This window comes from Zalophus californianus, chromosome 3 (assembly GCF_009762305.2).
Source record: "Zalophus californianus isolate mZalCal1 chromosome 3, mZalCal1.pri.v2, whole genome shotgun sequence".
Taxonomy (NCBI): Eukaryota; Metazoa; Chordata; class Mammalia; order Carnivora; family Otariidae; genus Zalophus; species Zalophus californianus.
Window position 1 is genome coordinate 109,665,314 of NC_045597.1, and position 19,375 is coordinate 109,684,688.

Below are 19,375 nucleotides of genomic sequence, written 5' to 3' on the forward strand. Positions count from 1 at the left end.
ATAGCAATGATAAATATTAATTGTATTTATTATTATTGTTGTTATTACTACATGGAGCAATAGAGTACAGTGGCTAAGAGAAAAATCACTGGAAGCCAACAGAATTGGATTCAGATGTCCAGATTGCCACTTAATGGCAGTGTACTTAAAATCCTTGTCTCCATTTTTCTTTTTTTTATAAATGTCCATCTTTTTTTTGCATTTTTAATTTTTTATTGTTATGTTGATCACCATACATTACATCATTAGTTTTTGGTGTAGTGTTCCATGATTCATCGTTTGTGCGTAACACCCAGTGCTCCATGCAGAATGTGCCCTCTTTAATACCCATCACCAGGCTAACCCATCCCCCACCCCCCTCCCCTCTAGAACCCTCAGTTTGTTTTTATTGTCCCCATTTTTCCTGATATAAAGACTTCAGGTAGGGGAACACTTCTTTGCTGTCCAAATACAATCCAAAATTTCTGCAGAACCTCATTTCTTACTCATACCACAGTCCAAAACAGGTATCCCTGGTCAGTTTTCTTCTATATGGTGCTTCTCTCATCTTTTGGTTCTGCAAACTCCTAGTGGCTGATGAGGAAAAGGTAGAGAGAACATGAGAAGGTCTGCGTGCTCTTTAAAGCCGTAAGCCCGTAAGTGCCTCACATCGTTCTTGCTCCCATTCCAGTGGGTAATGTGGCCACATGTTGATGCAAAGAGGGCTGGGAAAAGATGGAGTCCCTGGCTGGTGAGCTCCTTCCCTGTGACAACACACATTTTGGTGTAGCACTATTCATCTCTGCCACAAGGATCAATGATCTCAGCCCTGATTCTCCAGAGAACAAGGCCCGGATTCAGTGCCCATCCTTTTATTGGAAGGCATGAATCCATGATTTAGAGAGTGAGTCACAAAGGAAGCGAGGGAGGAAATGATGGGGAAATAGTGGAGGAGCTGTGTCATCAAGCAGGCTGCTACTCTCCAGCGAACCTCAAAGAGACACAGAGAATCACTGGGCAGCTGTAGCACTTGACTTAGAAAGAAGCGGTGGGTAGGCTGTTTGGAGAAAGCATGAGGCAGTGTGTGGGAGGGAAGAAGGGTTGGAGGAGAAGGAATTTATCTGCTATGTTTCTTCCCATTTCCTGCTCCCTTTTGGCTAAAGTTCACCACCCAGAGTCTTCACTGCCTGTATCCTATGAACCCTGGGCACACCTTTGGATGACTATTCAGAAAGCCAGATCCTATACCCTGTGAAGTGGCATTTTATACAAAACTGGAAGTGGATGAAGAGCCAAACGCCTGTCTGCACTCTGGCAGCCAGGAGAGAGGGCCTCGAATTCCAGAAAGGGGACTGGCCATCCTCAGGAAGTGGGACCAAATGGGTTCAAGAAGGCTGGTTATCTGCAGGGATAGCCGAGGTAGATTGATGGGATAGGGTCTAGGTAAGGACTCTGAGGGAGCACCTGAGGACCCAAAAATGTGTCCAAGCTAGTCACCTTGCAAAATTAAATAGCTTTTTATGTAATGCAAATGGAAGACAGTATCATCAAACAACAAAAATAGACTAAATAGAAACTATTGTATTTATTCTGGCAAGGTTTGGATTCAGAACTAAATGCAATATATCTGCTCATTTCTTGATAAGGAGAGCATACTTTTTCCTCAAAAAACAAACAAAAAACTCAAACATACAACATTCTAGTGCCCAAAGTCACCAACAAAGATTTGCTTTTCTGAAAATCTGGTTTGATTTGGTCTTGTATATACTGAGAAATTTCACTGTAGAAACAATTTCAGTTATTATTAACATCATTTATATTCATATACATAAAACCCACATCTTACAATCCAAGTCTCGTCTTCTATGCTGACAGCAGCCATAGTTTAGACATTAATAAGATCAGGTATCCATGAGGCACTCTTTCCTAAATCATTTTGCCCAAATGAGAATTTATAAGTGAGTTTTATCCTCCTCCATGAATGATTTGCCAGAATCAAAACCAGTTATGTGATAAAACTTAATTCCTCTAAACAGATTTTGTGTTTCATGTTTCAAACTGATAAGGACAATCTGAGTTTATATCCTGGAACAGCAATTAATCCAAAATAAAAAAATGTTAGCTAATAACCTGTTTCATAACATCTGAGTCTTGTTTTGTTTTTTTGTAACCCCATCTAGTGATAAGGGTAGGATAATGAGTGGTCCAGTGATTTGTTGCCTACACACATGCCCAGTCTTCCTCACGGAAAATGCCATCAAGCAAAAGAACAGCTGGCCTTTGATATTTTCTTAATGTGCCTTAAAGGGCCCCAAATTTCCCATAAAAAATGGAATAAATAATCCCAAAGGTTTAATCTAAGTCAGAGAAAAAGACAGAAAGGATACCCTGTCAGCTATTACTGGGGAGTAGTAAAGATAAACTAAAAGAATAATAAAAATCAGAAGTGGACAAAACCCAGGATGAATTTTTAATGACTTCACATTGCCCCAACAAAAAGGTTTTTATATTTTATTGTCCAGAAGCAGTAACTTTTAAATAATTCTATTTAAATATTTAAAAAATCAGTCATTTGTATTTTAAGTTTACCTCAGAAGAGATATGATAAGTACACTCTTAGATTTAAATCCAAATTTAGTCAATTTTTAAAAAGTATATTTTTATAATGATGTACAATATGATCCATTGGCATCATGTAGTTCATTAGCAGACTTTTTCTTGTGTTTTATAGCTGTAGAATCAGAAATATGTTTTCTATTAAAGGATTCTTTAATTTCAGCCTTCTTGAATAAAATCTTGACTGTCTTCCAAATAAATTTGACAACTTTTCTGAAAAACTTCTTCCAGTGTTTAACAATGTTTAAATTCTGAAAATTTTTCTTTCTAATAAATCTGAGTTCTTAGCATTGTTCTTCAAGCCTAGGTCTTTCTGCTTTAGCTTTGTAATAATGAACTACTGAGCAGGATCATCTTTATATACTCCTCTATCAATATATCTTAGTTTTCTCTTCTTGAAGCTGATATATTTATTTACTGAATTTTACTCAAATCAATTTAACTTTTTCCGGTATACTTCTGAATTGATCCCAAACTCTATCATTTGCTTTGATTGTGACATAAGTTCATTTCCTATTAAAGATCAATATGAATGGGAATATTGTGTTTTAATTCTGTAAACTATTAAATTACATTTTGTAAATGTTTTCATTTTGTAAACTGTTATCCTGAGAAGTATTATTTATTTTGTAAGGAATGTGGAAATTTTCCATTCTAATTCTCTATTGGATAACCAAAAGAATTGTAACAAAATGGATTTTAGAATAGGGGAGATGGTGGGAAGAGGAGACTGGGCCAGCAGAGCTAAAAGAACACCTTATGGAGATTATTTTGGAGTTACATCATCAAAATGAATGAAAGAGGGTCAAAGAAAAATAAATGTGTTCCAGATGAAAAGGGTGCATCCAACGTATAAAGTTGTGAAATCACGGTGCATATTGGAACTGCCATGAATTTAGCATGGTTGGTTGTAGAAGAAGGAGGGATAAAGGGAACTCAGAAGAATGGTTGGGAAACGATGTAAAAGAGCCTGTATATCCTACTGAGAGATTTGTGAATTATCCTGTAGATAATGAGTTTTCCAGAAGAAATATGGTAAGATTTGGGTTTTAAGGAAAAAAGTCAAAATGTAGAGAATGAAATGAAATGTTTTTTTGTGGACCCAGAGGAAACAGTGAGAGAATTCAGATGAGAGAAAATAAGAGCTTGAATGAGGCTGTGTTCATGAAATGAAGAAGATGGGGCTCATTCTGGAATTCAGGCTCTGTTTCAGACTATTCAGGCTACTGTTTGCTTTAAGTGGTAAAGGAAAGGGAAGAATTAAGAAAATGAAGAAGGTGAAGTGGATAGGGGATAATTAAACAAGACAAGCAATAGAGAAAAGAAGGCAAGTCTGAGAAGAAGATGATTTCACAGAGGTGTCTGTGCTACAGCCTAATGGTAGTTAGAAAACACAGTTCTGGTACATAAGTGGGAGCTGGGGGCCAGAGGAAAAATTGAGGAGTCAATATGTCCCAAGTGAGGGATCAGACCAGAAGCAAGACCAAATCCATAGGAAGCATATAAACTATAAGAAATAATGATGGCCTAGAACAGTAAGCCAGGGATTACCAACACTTAAGAAGTGGGAAGAGGAAGAGAAGTCAGTAAAGAAACAGAGAAGGGAGAGTATAAAATGTGAAATAAAAATTTAGAGAGAAAATGTCTCCATAGCTTAGGGGCAGAGACCTTTAAGGAAAAGGAGCAGAATCTAACAGTCCAGAGTTCAAGTAAAAGGATGATGGGGGAGAAGGCATCAGATTGTTTTTGTTGACCTTCATGATTAACACTGGGGAGGGTACGTGCTGTGGTGAGTGGTGTGAATTGTGTAAGACTGAAGAATCACAGACCTGTACCCCTGAAACACATAATACATAATATGTTAATTAAAAAAATAAAAATAAAATGACATAAAAAACCATTTTAGATTAGTTAAGGAAGAGAGTAAAAGCCTGCAGTGGCTTGAGAAGAGAATGAAACATGAGCAAGCAGAGAATATGACTGTAGAAAACTCAAGAATCCTGGCAATCATGGAAAAGAAATAGGTGAGATTGAGAACAAGCAAGATTGTGGGGTTGATGCTTGCATAAACTTATATATTTTTTTGAACAGGAGTGACCTGAGTGTGGCTGTGGGCTAAAGGATGTTATCTATCTGAGAGAGGGAGGTTGAAAATGTAGGAGAAAAGGGACAACTCAGAAAATGAGGAAGAGGATTAGATAGAATTAGGAACCAGAGAGGAAAAGCCTTGGGCTGAAGAAGGAGCATCTCTTCCTCTGAGACAGAAAAGGACATGCTTTGTGAGTGGATCATGCACTGTCTGGCAACAACAAGCCAGGAGATTTTGATGTTCATAGATGCCACTGTCATGCCAGGCATGGGAGTTCATTAGACAGGTGGACCAGAATCACAGACGCAGATCCAAATGTCCAGGAGCCAGAACAGAATATGGGAAATGATGACACTTACAAGGAAGAGATAGAAAATGTTAATTCTCATCATGTGACCTAGTAGGAGGAAAGGCTAGGTATGGAGAGGAGGTCATGTATTGTGTTGTGATCAAGAACTTGGGACTTGGAGTCAGAGGACAGTGAATTCCTAGCTCAGCTCAGGCACATATTAAGTGCGTGAACTTATGTACGGCACTTAACCACTCCCTGCTTGAGTTTCTCCACATTGTAAGTTGAAGGCAATGGTAGCGACCGCACAAGACTGTTGTAAGGAATAAATGAGAAATTGATATAAAGCTTTCAGAGGGCACAACCTAAAGGGATTTATTAAAGTTTATGGTTGTTCATTTTGATTACACGGACTATGAAAGTGGAAAGAGTGGTGAAAGTTCTAGCTCAAGGGCTATATGATCTCTGCAAATTAGGAGAACGCCATTTGATGGGCTACTGGAAAGGGGTGAAGCTTGGGAGAGAGGTGTTATGAGGAAGAATAGAAAGAGACTAGAAACACACAGAAAAGTTTGCTAAGTGTTGATGACATTGGTCTTGGTAATGATTTCATGGATATGTTAAGTGTCCTTATCACAGGGTTTTTTTTGTTTTTTGTTTTTTTCCCCCTAAGCAGAGTTAAAAACCCAGCTGAAGAAAGTGGCCATTATTTGTAATGTTATTACTCTGAGTAGTCAAAAGTTATTTCTCCAGAATTAGGGGATATGAGGAAAATGGTAGAAGAAGGAAAAGTGGATGAAAGTGTGGAGTGGATCATCGCGTGGGGGAGAGCAAGAGAGTGAGAGATGGGGGAGTCTTGAAGTGGCTGCTGAGTTGGGGACATAGGCCTGTTCGTGGAAGGAAGTGAAACCAGGAAGGGCCTGGAGGGGTACACAAAAGGTCTGGTGATTCCAATCACATCAAAAGCCAACATTACAGGGTAGAAGTAATGAAAACTCAGAACATGGGATTTGTTAGATGAAAAGCAGAATGAAGATTGCTGAAATGGAGAGGAGATGAAGCCATGGGTTCATGAAGAATGCATGAGTCAAGGGCAGGGTCGTGGGAGGTGACTGAATGATGGGCAGAGTTCAGATTGAGAAAAATCCAAGCCAGGACCAAAGCCATGGGATTTAATGTATGATGCTGATGAGAAGAGTGTGGCAGAGCTGGATGGTGAGAACTCTGGAAAAGCTTAGATTGCTTTTTCCCATAGAGAGAAAATCTATTGAAAATTATATAGAGTCTGAGGCTGGTATGGGATTCTGAAAGGAAGAGTGAGTATCTTCCTTACCTCTGGAGTCCCAGTGCCCAACACAGTGGCTAACACTTGATGTAAAATAAGTGTGCAGTTAATGTCTATTGAATGATTCTATGAAATACGGGGTTCAATCCACATGAGTCCATTAAACTGTTTTTCACTTTTCCATATCGAAGCAAAGACAGCTTAAGAATTAAACCAAATATAAATCGCAATTGTTGTAACATGGGGAATTTTTAGATGCCCAAACCCCCTTCCAAAGCACAAAAGCTAGTTGCATTTTGGTATTTTTCCTTCATTTATGAATTCAGCAAATATTCATTGAACAACAACTCTGTGCCAGGCCCTGTTCCATACATTGGGAAAGACAGTGGAGGAAAAGGCAAACCAGGCCCCAGCTCAGGGAGCTTAATTTTAGTGGGAGAAAAACAGACAGCATATAAAAATATAAATGTTAATTTCAGTTAGGAAGAAGGCTGCATTGAAATTAAAACAAGTAGTGAGATAGAGAGTAAGCTGGAAGACAGCTCTCTTTTATATAAGACAGTCAGAGAAGACCTCTGACAAGGTGACATTTATCCGGGACCTGATGGGTAAGAAGGAGTCAACCACGTGAAGATTGGGAGGTTTTCCAGGTAAACAGGTGGTGTAAAGACCCAATGGGAAGATCGAGTTAAACAGAGAAGGACAGAAACAAGACCAATATCTCTGCACTAGGATCTAATAAGAAAGTCATATCTTTTCCCAAAATGTTACATGGTTAAACATGAACGTGAGAGCAGTGAATGTTCAATTTTCAAGGACTGCACAGTGGTTAGGAGCAGACTCTGGAGTGACACTGCCCTCATTTAATCCGGGCTCCTCCTTTTCTACCTGTGTTACCTTGGGAAAGTATACCTAAATATTCTAGCATATCATTACCTGTAACAGGGTGATAATAATAGTACCTACCTAATATAGTTGTTGAAAAAATTAAGTGAATTGATAGTCGTAAAACAGAAAAGTGTTTGGCATATTAAAAGTGCTTCTTCTATAAAATAATTCCATCTTTTTTTTCCACAGCCTGCATTATATGGGAAAGATAATCTCTTTTGTTACATACTCTTAATGATTATTTCTGTTGATTCTAAGTATCCCATAATCTAATTAACTGTAGAAGAAGCAGGTTGTTTTAATTTTTCTGCATCATAAATCACTCGACAATGAACATCGTTATCATGCTTTGAGGTCTTCCACAATAGTGATCACCTGGGTGGCAGAGTACAAGTGAACCCATAAAAATATTTCACTGGCTGAAGCATCTGTAAAAGGCATCCTCATCTTGATTGACTTCTCATGAGATTCCTACCAGATAACAGAGAAAAGATATGCTCTCCATGGCTGTCCTGACAGCTGAATTTATCCTGAAGGGAAGTTATGCTTGGCTTATACAATGTTTCCCGTCCCAAGAAAATTTTATTTAGTTGCCAAGTGGAAAAAAAAAAAAAACAAACCTCACAATTTACTGTAAATCCCCCATAATTCTGGCCTTTCTGAAGAAATAGTCTATTTCTATTAAACTGATAGAATTGGACATACTGGCTATGAGGCAACAATTGTGAACAAATTTCTTATAGCAACTTTGCCATTCTTCCATAATTTCATGTTTTATTTATTTTTTTAAAAAGATTTATTTATTTGAGAGACAGGGCAGGAGTGGGGGGGGCAGAGGGAGAGAGAGAATCCCCAATAGACTCTCCACCGAGTGAGGAGCCCGACGTGGTGTTCAATCCCATGACCCCAAGGTCATGACCTGAGCCAAAATCAAGAGTCAGTTCACCTAACTGACTGAGCCACCAGGAGCCCCCATAATTTCATGTTTTAAAGTAAAGTTCATACTGTTAAAATATTGTCTAAAATATTATATGCCTCTTATACTAAAAGTTTAAACTAGTCTATGGAAAAATTGTTTGAGAAAAATACTCAATTTATAGAGAAAACTAGAGTAGCTCAGAATATCTGAAAATAGTTGGAGTTTTTGAAATATGGCATTACTTCCTTGAAAATAAAGAAATTTCCCAAACAAGTGAGCTTTTGTTTAATGTGCTGAGTTATAGAAATTTAAAGTTATATAAATATGATACACTTGAATAAAATTAAAATATGAAGAATTGGGGTGCCTGGGTGGCTCAGTCAGTTAAGCATCTGCCTTTGGCTCAGGTCATGATCCCAGGATCCTGCGATTGAGCCCAGTGTAGGGCTCCCTGCTCATCAGGTAGCCTGCTTTTCCCTCTCCCTGCTTGTGCTCTCTCTCAAATAAATAAATACAAATCTTTAAAAAAATAAAATAAAATATGAAGAAACAAATATAGATAATATCCCCATTAATTATTATGAATTACTGAAGTTTCTAAGTAACATCCACATTGTTTCATGCAAAAAGGAAGCCCATGCTATAATCTATCTGGTCTAAATTAAATTCATTAAATACAAATATACACATACTCACATGTATTGTCTTAAAAGTCTGAAAAATGAACTTCCAAAAGGTGCACAGTTGGCACCTAATAAACATTTATTAAATTTGGGGTTTTCTTCCAGTTTATGGAGATATAAATGACAACACTGTGTAAGTTTAAGGTGTACTGAGTGATGACGTGATATATGTAAATATTGTGAAGTGATTACCACGTTAATATTAGTTTACACATCTACTACATCACATAGTTACCTTTGTGTGTGTGTGTGTGTGTGTGTGTGTGTGGTGAGAATGTTTAAAATCTACTCTCCTAGCAACTTTCAATTATACAGTAGTGTTAACTATCGTTACCATGCTGTGCAATTGATTCAAAGAACTTATTCATCTTCTAACTAAAAGTCTGTACCTTCTTTTTTTAAAGAATTTATTTATTTTGAGAGAGAGAGAAAGCACGAGCGGGAGGAAGGGCAGAGGCAGAAGGATAGAGAGAATCTCAAGCGGACTCCACGCTGAGTGCGGAGTCTGACCTGGGGCTCGATCCCACAACCATGTGATCACAACCTGAGCTGAAACCAAAAGTCGAGTGCTTAACTGACTGAGCCACCCAGGCACCCCCTAAAAGTTTGTACCTTTAACCGACATCTCCCTATTTCCCCAGCCCCTGGTAACCACTCTCTGTTTCTAGGAGTTTGACTTTTTTAGATTCCATATGTAAGTGAGATCATGCAGTATTTGTCTTCTTCTGTTTGACTGACTTCACTTAGCATAATACCCTTAAGGTTCATCCATATTGTCACAGATAGCAGGATTTCCTTCTTTTTTATGGCTGAATAATTTTTCCATGTGGATCGATATTTATATCTATATATTTGTATCTACATGTCATTTTCCTTATCCATTCTTCTGTCAACAGACACTTAGGTTGTTGCCACATCTTGGCTATTGTAAATAATGCCACAATGATCATGAGGGTGCAGATAGCTCTTTGAAACTGAAAAAAAAAGTAAAAAAAAAGAAAAAGAAAGGGTTTATACTATAAATATGTAAAGTTGCTAACTCAATAAACTTTTATTTTTCCTGACATGCATCACCAATGATGTATGCTTTTTATTCTTATTTCAATTTTGTTTACAGAAAACTGGGCACAAACCAGAAAGTGTGGATTTGTGTGGAGCACATATTGAATGGGCCAAGGAAAAATCAAGCCGAAAGAATGTCTTTCAGGTAAGAATGTTACGTATATTAAATTTATTCCTATTCTTCTAAATGTGAGCTCTCAACATATACTTCCTTGTTGTGATGTTTTCATGTGCATGAACTAGTTGTTCGAAGGTCACTGTGAAAAACTGATTTCGCCTCCTTGTTGAATTTTAGTTTGTTTTGTGGCTTTTCCTTGGTTACTGGTTGCTATCTAAATAGGAAATATATGTTGTGTCTTGACTAATTCTACACTCAAAGTCATTGAGTGTTGCATTGTATTTGATAGCTGTTTGGGGTTCAAACCTAGAGTGTTTGACTTAAATAGATTTATTGTGGAACTTTCAGATATAAACTTTTTGCATTCATTTCCATTTCTGCCCCTAGTCCTACATTACATTTACCAGTGTAACTTAGGGGAATGGAAAGAGCTGAAAAGCTATAGAAATTGGATATTTTTGTATTGCATAATTTAATTTTTGGGAAAAAATAACTATGATTAATAATTTCAATCATGTTCCATTGAATGAAAAGAACCAGATGAGATCCTTGAGAAAAAGGAAATGAGAAAACTGAATATTTCATATATGATGTTACTAAGATCCCTTTGGCAATTAATAACTTTAAATTATGGAGCTTTATCTTTTTCTATCTTTATGTGAGATTTAACTTACTTTTATATTTCCAAAGTAACCAATAATTTTCTAGGTATATTTTAGGATTTATATAATTTAGTAGCCAGGAACTAGATTATTATAATTACTATATTAAATGCCTCCTAAGACCATTTTGGCTCTTGAAAAAAGGTCAATTCCATTCTTAAATGCATCAGTAAAATTAATATATTGAGTCTTACAGAAGTGTAGATAGGTGACATTTCCTATCTGAGCTCTCCCTGGGGAGAAAAGAACTGGTCTCCAGTTCTGCATTTCCCAGATGCTAATCCAGGTCTACCAAATAAACCGGACCCACATTAACATTTCTAGAATAACTTATTTTTCTGGTCCTGCTTTTATTCTATTCAGGCATTCATTTTTTATATGCTGGAGATTTATTTCTTTTTACCAAAAGAGAGAAAGAAAGAAGAAAAAAATAAAGAAAATTAAACATACTTTCCTAGAAATCAAAGGACTAAATATAGCCAAAAGTGATTAGAATCTGAATTTACAGAATCAAGAAAAGAAAAATAAATTTTGTTTTGAAGAGAGGAATTGTAAATCAGTGACATAGCCTGCCTCCAAATTTCTTACTCTTTTTTGTTATTCTACAATAAATAAAAAAAAATTAGAGGTCATATTCCTAGCTTTTATTATAACCTGGATGATGAGTATGAATAGTTCTGAACTAGGTTGGGTGAGTTAAGTGGGGTTGTCATATTATGTATTATGAGTTTAGCATCCTTGTCCCCATGTCATAAAATAAAGACATTAAAATTTGACATTCACGTAATTCTTGGACAATAGAAACTCTTGGAGTTGGTCTAAGGTAGCCTTTTTCTGTTCCCTCTGTTAGTCTTTTGAAAAGTTAAGTTAGATAAAAGATGAGGATGGTGAAATATATACAATGTATATAGGACTGCAATATGGAAGAAGAATATTTATGCATAATTTTACATAGCTTTGAACATAATATACATCGATTTATATTTAAGCCACCTGCATTGATGATATGTATGATAATATATATTAATGATATGAGATTGACCTTTCCTTATATGACTGACTGCCTCCTGCTATAATTTTTCCTTGCTTTTTATATTTCTGAATATAGGTACTTCCAAAGATATTAAAAAAAAAAACTATTCTCACTTTTGGTAGCTTTTTGGAGTAGCTTTGCCAGCTACTTTTGTTTGTAAGGTACGTAAGTAGTTTATGGGACATCAGTGTTCTTATATCCAGCTTAACTCTTTTTGTCTTGTATCCTTGTAGTTTAGAGAAACAGGAAAGAAGTGATTATAAGGATGCTGTGAATAACAAAGCTAAAGAAAGATTCCAATTTCATTTCCTACTTCATTCTTTTTGGGGTGAATCATGTGGTTTTCTTGTCATGCTGACATCTTTTCATTACCCAAACACATGTACTTAGGTAAAATTTACTAATACGTTTCCATAGATACAGACTACAAGGGTAAACCCTTTGAGAGGAACAATATAAATAGCTTTTATAGTTCTGTTAACAAAAAAGCATAGGAAAGGATTTGCCAGAGAGCTAAATCTAGATGACTTGCATCAATATTTGATTAGATACATTAGCTGGTCTAACTCTCAAATGATCAGAATAAACATGATTATGTCTCAAAAACATGGTATTAAGGCATTGTTGGGTGTTTGAGTGTGTGTGTGTACAAGGGTTTCATTACCTACAGAATAATGAAGTGCTTCTTCCTGACTGAAAAAGACCATCATAGCTTCAGCTGATGTGCTACATCAGAAATAGCTTTAAAATTCCAAGTTTGAATTAGGCTTGGTGTTCAATCTCAGTCTATGAATTATAGATTACAGATAGTAAATGACTATTGAGATTTTTGGTTCAAGAAAAATCAAAGAAGAGCAAAATTAGAAATAATTTAAAATTTGAAATCTGTCTTTAAAAAGTTGATGGATTAGCAATTAGATGCCACATAATTACAATGTCTGTAGAGAAGCCGAACTTAACATGAATAGGAAAACAAATAAAAATTATGCGCCTGGAAGACTCAAAAGCACACATCTGTGACACACAAAAATGGAAGGATTTCATTTGTCTCGTTCATTTGTATATGCCATTGGGACATTTAAGGTGTTCATTTTCTCTTTGTATTAAAAGCCAAATTTCCTTCATAGTCAAAGCCTTACTAAACTCTTGATGTAGATTCAATCTTACTTGATTGGTATGTGGTAACATAACAGTGACAATATTAATTAAGTTTTAAGGTTTGGTATTCAACAACTCTCAGTAAGTCAGAATGATGCTCACTGACTGAGTTCAAGAACATCTGCCTGTTTTTTTTTTTTTTTTAAGATTTTATTTATTTGACAGAGAGAGATAGCAAGAGCAGGAACACAAGCAGGGGGAGTGGGAGAGGGAGAAGCAGGCTTCCCGCGAAGCGGGGAGCCCGATGTGGGACTCGATCCCAGGACCCTGGGATCATGACCTGAGCCGAAGGCAGATGCTCAACGACTGAGCCACCCAGGCGCCCTGCCTGTTTTATAACAGAAAACTTTTTGGCCTAATTGGTACTTCTTAATAATAAATGGTTTATTTTTTTCAAATCATTAGGAGCTTCTATAATAAAGTACGTATAGACAAATCCTAGTATGTGTTTCAAATGTATGATTGTGATATAATGTATGTGTGTCCATGTATGTACCCGCGTCTAATAGCTCGCCTTAGGAAATAGAATGACCATTTCCATACGCGTACACACAAACCCAGAAAGGCATGTTGTACTTACAAAAGGTCATGCAAATTCTAAGTTATATCAGTAAATGTTCATTGCTGCTAACCTTCATTTAATTCTGCATTTAGCATAATTGTCAAGGACCATCACAAGTTTGATGTAGCTCGAGAAAGCATTTAGCAACCGAGTGATTTGTAATGAACTCTGGTACAAGTTTTCTTAGTTAACTTAAGAGCAAAGCGAGGTCTTCATCGGGAAAGAGTGAATAAAAAGATTTATGTTCAAATCACATGTTTTAAACATTCCTGCTAAGTGCTAGTTTGCTCTTTGGTGTTTAGCCTGAAATTTAAAGCACTGAGGATTAAAAGGATTACAACATAATCTTAAATAATCCTAACTGTCATTTACAGAGAGATAGTTGTAATAACTAAATAAAACCCTGTTACAGGATGGCAGTATTTCAGGCGGTAGCTGTGACACACGGGGTTCTCTGTCCCCTTCTCTTTCGCTGTGGATACAGCTGCACTTACAAAGCTTTTCAGGGGGAAGTTCAACTGAGCAAATGGCTACAAGGGGATTTAAAACAATAAGTAATTTTTTTTAACCATTAATATCTTCCTGTTTCCAAGTGGAAGGAACTTTTTCACTCAGGTTTCCTTCCTTCAAACAAAAGGCTCTCTCCGAGTTAATATTTTTGAAAGTCAGGGGAAGGGAGTTCACGATGTGTCTATCACGTCCAAAGATGCTCTGTGTCAAAAACATTGACCACATCCAAGGAGATACCCCCTTTTAAATAGAAGATGGTCCAGGTTTAGCTTAGCACGTGCACATTCTTTACTCTTGCGTAAGTGAGCTTTTCTCCTCACAGAGAACAACAAGAAAGAGACTATAGGGCATACTGCTTTGTACTTACTACACCAGAGGACTGGACTCCTTTCAACTCATTCAGTTGTTACTGTTAAGGTTAGATTGGCATTCTGATAGCTAAAAAAAGAATTCACTGTCAGAAAAAAATCTTAAGATATTATGTCCACAATATAGGCTCTGTCCTCCAAGATGAATTCCTGAGTGTCCACTCTACTCACTTTTGTAAATAGGGGTAAAGAATAAGAAACATCCTATCTGTTTCCTTGGTCCTTTTCATGACAACCTATATGACGGTAGAGGATTATTTATCTAAGATAATGAAATCATTTATACTCTAAAGGTTTTCTGTTTCTCACAGCAAGACAGTGAGTAGGCCTCAGTGTTCCTGAGTTTCCTTTCAAATAAAACTTAAAAATTTACCCATGAACACGCAGCAGACTCATTTATAGATTATGTGCCTTAAACAAGATAATTCTACTATTAATGAATTATGGCTGATTAGAACTATATCATTTACCTGCTTGAAAGACGGGGGGAAAAAGGCAGTTAAATGACTCAACACGATGAAAGTCCGTTTTCATTCCCTGGCACCAATTTATAACCTCGACAAAAATCATGACTGAATTTCCTGGATTTGAGATTCCTTTTTTAGTATCTAAATACATCTCAGGGGAACAGGTTCTGTCCCTAAAAGTAAAGTGAATCTCAGAATAGATTTTTCATTACTTGTATTATCTTTCTTCGGTTGGGGGTCTTCTGCCTATAATGTATATTAAACATATTCATGTAATATTTTCCATGGATATGCTTTACATTTAAACATAATTTGATTGCTCTTCCTGATCTGAGTATGTCTTAGTTTAAAATGTTTAAGTACTCCTTAAGTTTATTAATGCGAAGATAATTTAATAACATCTCGGAAAATGTTATTTTAAGCCTAAAGGAAAACTACCGGTATTTTGCTTTTATCCATTTCCTTCTGTTAAAAGTGGTGGTTTAAAATAAATCTGAGCTTTTACCAATTTTCTCTTTCATTTTTCAATGCTTGTAGTTAGACTAAATGCAAAAGGATGATTCTTCCACATTCATATATGCATTAGATTTCGAGTAAAGCTGGTTTCACTTTAGAGAATTACTCACAGTATCTTAAAAGGCATGGCATTAAAAATAAACCAGAGTAAGAGCGGCCTTAATGTCTAATACAGTTGAGTTTTTTGTTTTGTTTTGTTTTTGTTTTTGTTGTTTTTGCTTTCTAGCTTGTCCCCAGTCATTTTATCTACCTGTTAGATATTCACCTATCATTCAGAAGGTGCAGTGGGGAGAGCACACGAGTCTGGGGACACATGTTCCAGTTTGGCTACGTCAGTTGTAACTGTAGGTAAAACCAAGGGCAGGATTCCTTCCTCCAACTTAAGAGTTTTTCACACCAAGGAAATAAGAGATAATAGTCCTTCCCTCACCTGTCTCCCATCTGTGTTAACATTAAAATGAGGCAATCCGTATTTGAAGGCAACTCCAAAAGGCTGATTTTAATATAAATGCAACCAGGTATTATTATTCATCTGTTAACCCTGTCATCTCACAAAGCTTTGAGGGAAATTCCAGATGTGGATTTTGGAAGGATCTGGATACCTCGATATGTGTGAGAAAAAATTCAGGATTTCTGTTCCTCTTCTCTCCTCTGTACTGCCTTGTGAACTTATCCAGTCGACTAAGATTTAATACCCTGAGTGAAAATATTTTTATTTATTTTGTAACTAAGAATGTGTGTCCTCAAACTTTACAGAAATCATTTTGAATATTCTATTATTATATAAAAATAGTGTAATGTAGTGTCTAATCAATATAATTAATTATATTGTCTTAATTAATTAATTATTGTCTTTTCCCAGTAAATACTTTAAGACAGGCATCTTGCTCTGAAAGGCTCTACCATGTTATTGATAGCAACTTGCAAAAGGGGACCTAGAGACAAGTGCAGCAACTCTGCTCAAAAATGAAAGAGAGACAGTGGTAACTCTCTTTATTCCCCCACTGAAATATTGGGACAATAGTGATTTTCTTATTGAAGGGAAAGAGATAAGATTATTTTTATGATTTTGCCTTCACTTTTGCCAGTGGGATTGCACAGAAGAATTTTGATGAATGGAGTGATATAATTTTGTAACTGAGGTTTTGATTTAAGAATATTAATGTCAGGGTGTCTAAGATTTACGGCAAAGCAAAGAGCCTGGGGGCAGGAAATAAAATTGACTGTAAGAATCCAGGGTGAGACCTAAGGAACATGTAGCCTGACTGATGAAAGGAAAAACAGAAACAGGTTGATGGATGGAGAATACACCCTTCAAGTAAAGAACACGCCTATTTTTTCAGACCAGGTGACTTGGGGACCACTGTCCTTTTGAAGGTTCAATTTTTGAGGACTAAAGTTCTTTGGAAAAAAAATAGTCTCAAGTATCGAATGAAGATACTGAGAAACTGAGTATACTATTAGAGGAAACAATAGCAAGTGTATCTTTCCTGATGATCCCATGAAGCTTAGTAGTCTATGAGGGTATTTACACATTTTGCACAGCTACTTTATTCCACTTCCTACTGAAGGGCCAGATGCAATCTTTGTGTATTCATTTCCTTTTGAACTATTATCAAAGCAGAATGCAACAGGATGACAGTAAAGATTGACAATAGCCATGTTAGTAAATTTTAGTACCAAATTAGCCAAGGGAACCAAGATTTTAAGATTCCAAAATAAAATAAATCAAGATTTAGAGAAAAGAAAAATGTCAACTTGGTTTCTTATCCTTCTAACATTTTGGTGGAAGAATGGATGCATGTGACCTAATGAGCTTAGATCACTGGTTAGCTCACTTCACATTGTCTCCTGGAATGGCCGGCTCTGTCTGCTCAAAGATAAGAGCTGTGCATTTGGAATAAATTTTGGATTTTAATTTGACACAAGGCTAAATGCAACACGCTGTTCTTCATTTGCTGACATGATGTAAACCGCCTCCTTTCACGGAACATACTCTATTCCTTGAGGACTGGTGTGATGGTCACTGTGCCACTCATGGGCTGACAGTATAGTTCCTCATGTCCACAGAAGCAGAGTGAGGTTAAATGAGCTACACAAAATCAAACCTGGAACTTCAGGCCATGCATGCCCACCTGAGCAAAAGCTACCACAGCCTGATGGGGATTTCATGAGATCCAAGTAGAATCACCAAGTGCAATGGTTCTCCATTTGTGACTTTCATCTTGTAAAGTCCAGAAGATATTACACTGATACTGGCAAGACAACATTCAAGCCACTGGATCCCCTTTCCATGTTTGTTTCAAAACACTTACTATATATTTTTAAAGAGAGCAGCCATGTTTATTTCATGCTGAGTATGATTTTTTTTTTTTTTAATGGCAAACAGGCTTCTTCCAGAAAAAGGAACGACCTAATCCCTAAAGCTGGTACATAATAGATGGGGCCAGTAAATGGTATCACATTTTACAGCTTGTCCATAAGGATGACACAAGGCAAAATAAAATTGAGTGCTTTTGGACAGCCTAGGATCACTGGCAGATAAATAGTCAATGCCATTCAGTTTTTAGAAACATAAGGTAATGAGGCTGCTTCTGAAAGCAAGAGAAAAAAATATATATATATTCACAGTGTTTATATGCCACAAGCCACTGAGCAGGAGAAAAATCTGGGCAGTGGTGAGCAAAACTCTCAAACCTCAGAGCAATGTTTAAAGGAGTATAAGAAAATAACAAAGCAAGCGTCCATAAACAAAGGTTTGAAATGAACACAAGGGGGGGAAAAACCCACTAAGTTTAAGATGAAAGGAAAATGCCAGCACTCATACAGAATTGGAGAGGCCACTTGTAGAATCTATGCATAGAATCTCTCAATATATGAGTTAAATGTGTTACTAAAAATTTGGTAGAAAATAAATATTCAAAAGCAAAAATATAAAACACTGCAGAAGAGTGAAGGAGTCTTGTTATTTGAAGAAAAGAGGAGGCTGCTCTAAATTTTATCTTAACAAAACAGGATGTTGAGAGATGACCTAAGTGAAACAATGAAATAAAGTGCCTGATGTTGAGGAGAAATCAGGAAGGGAGCTGTTTGAACTGTTTTCAGATAACAGATCAGATAATGACCAAGAAAGGAACATTCACATCAAGGGTTTAGATGGTTTCTGTTTTAGAAGAGCACTATTAGATTCTTGGCTTTAGTCCCACCAATTTGCCTAACATTTTATTTCCAGCACTGGGGAAATTCTACCAGCCTGAGTTCCTTGGTGAACATGTGCAAACCAAAAACTTTAGTGGCAAAATTAACTAATTACTGCAATCGGCTCCAAAAGGGAAAAGAGGCACTGATATGGGGGGTTGCCTGAGACTTGATGGTTTTTGTGTTTCTTTTTTCAGCTTGCATTTAAGCAAAGCTTCATTTTTCAAAATTCAAACACCCATCATCAAGTAGAAGACAAGCTTCTGATATTTGAGATGTGTGGTAGATTTGAAATCAATTCGTAGAAAGGGAGGTTATGAACATACTCTTTTGATGTGTAGGATGTACCAATGAGGGTGGCAGGAAATTATGTGAAACCCTTCTCTTTTGACAGCTACACTGGAACATTTACAACCACAGATGTTATTTGTCCATCAGAAAGGAAAATATTTGTTTCAAGCCACAGGCATTTTCTACCACAATATCAAAATGAAATTCAACAGCACTTTGGTGTTTAAAGTGTAAGAAAATAAATATTTTGGGGTACCCAAATACAAGAAAGCAAATAGACCCCACAAAATATAACCAGTGACATGAAAAAAATGGCTGGCTTCATTATGAACAAATCTGTCCTTTTACTAAAGTAAGGATTGTTCTATTATTAACATAGGAAATCTTAGATGGACTGCACAGAATGCTGCATTATTCATAAAAGCATTGCTGCCATCTGGTGGCTCGTTGGTGTTTCAGCACTGACTTCACTGGTTTGATTTTGGCTGGGGGCTCTGGCGAGGTATTCGAAGGAGGGCTGTCTTTATGTGGTAAAATATAGACGTGAAATCCCCTGGCCCTAAATGTCATTCACCTGATGGCAGTCCTTTCTCTCTGTCACAGAACGAAGGATTCAGGGGAAGCAATGGCTCACTTGTGTATCTTTTGTCCTGAACATAAAAGTATATTGGTATATGGCTTA

At 36.6% G+C, this 19,375-nt stretch overlaps 1 protein-coding gene across 1 annotated transcript in view; it reads left to right on the forward strand.

Moving 5' to 3' along the window:
* The window catches only part of ARHGAP15 (Rho GTPase activating protein 15), a 610,094-nt gene that overhangs the window by 112,586 nt on the left and 478,133 nt on the right, over nt 1-19,375 (forward strand). Inside the window, exon 6 of the mRNA XM_035726444.1 lies at nt 9,866-9,955. Within this exon, the coding sequence (XP_035582337.1) occupies nt 9,866-9,955 (90 nt within the window). The remainder of the gene's footprint in view (nt 1-9,865; nt 9,956-19,375) is intronic.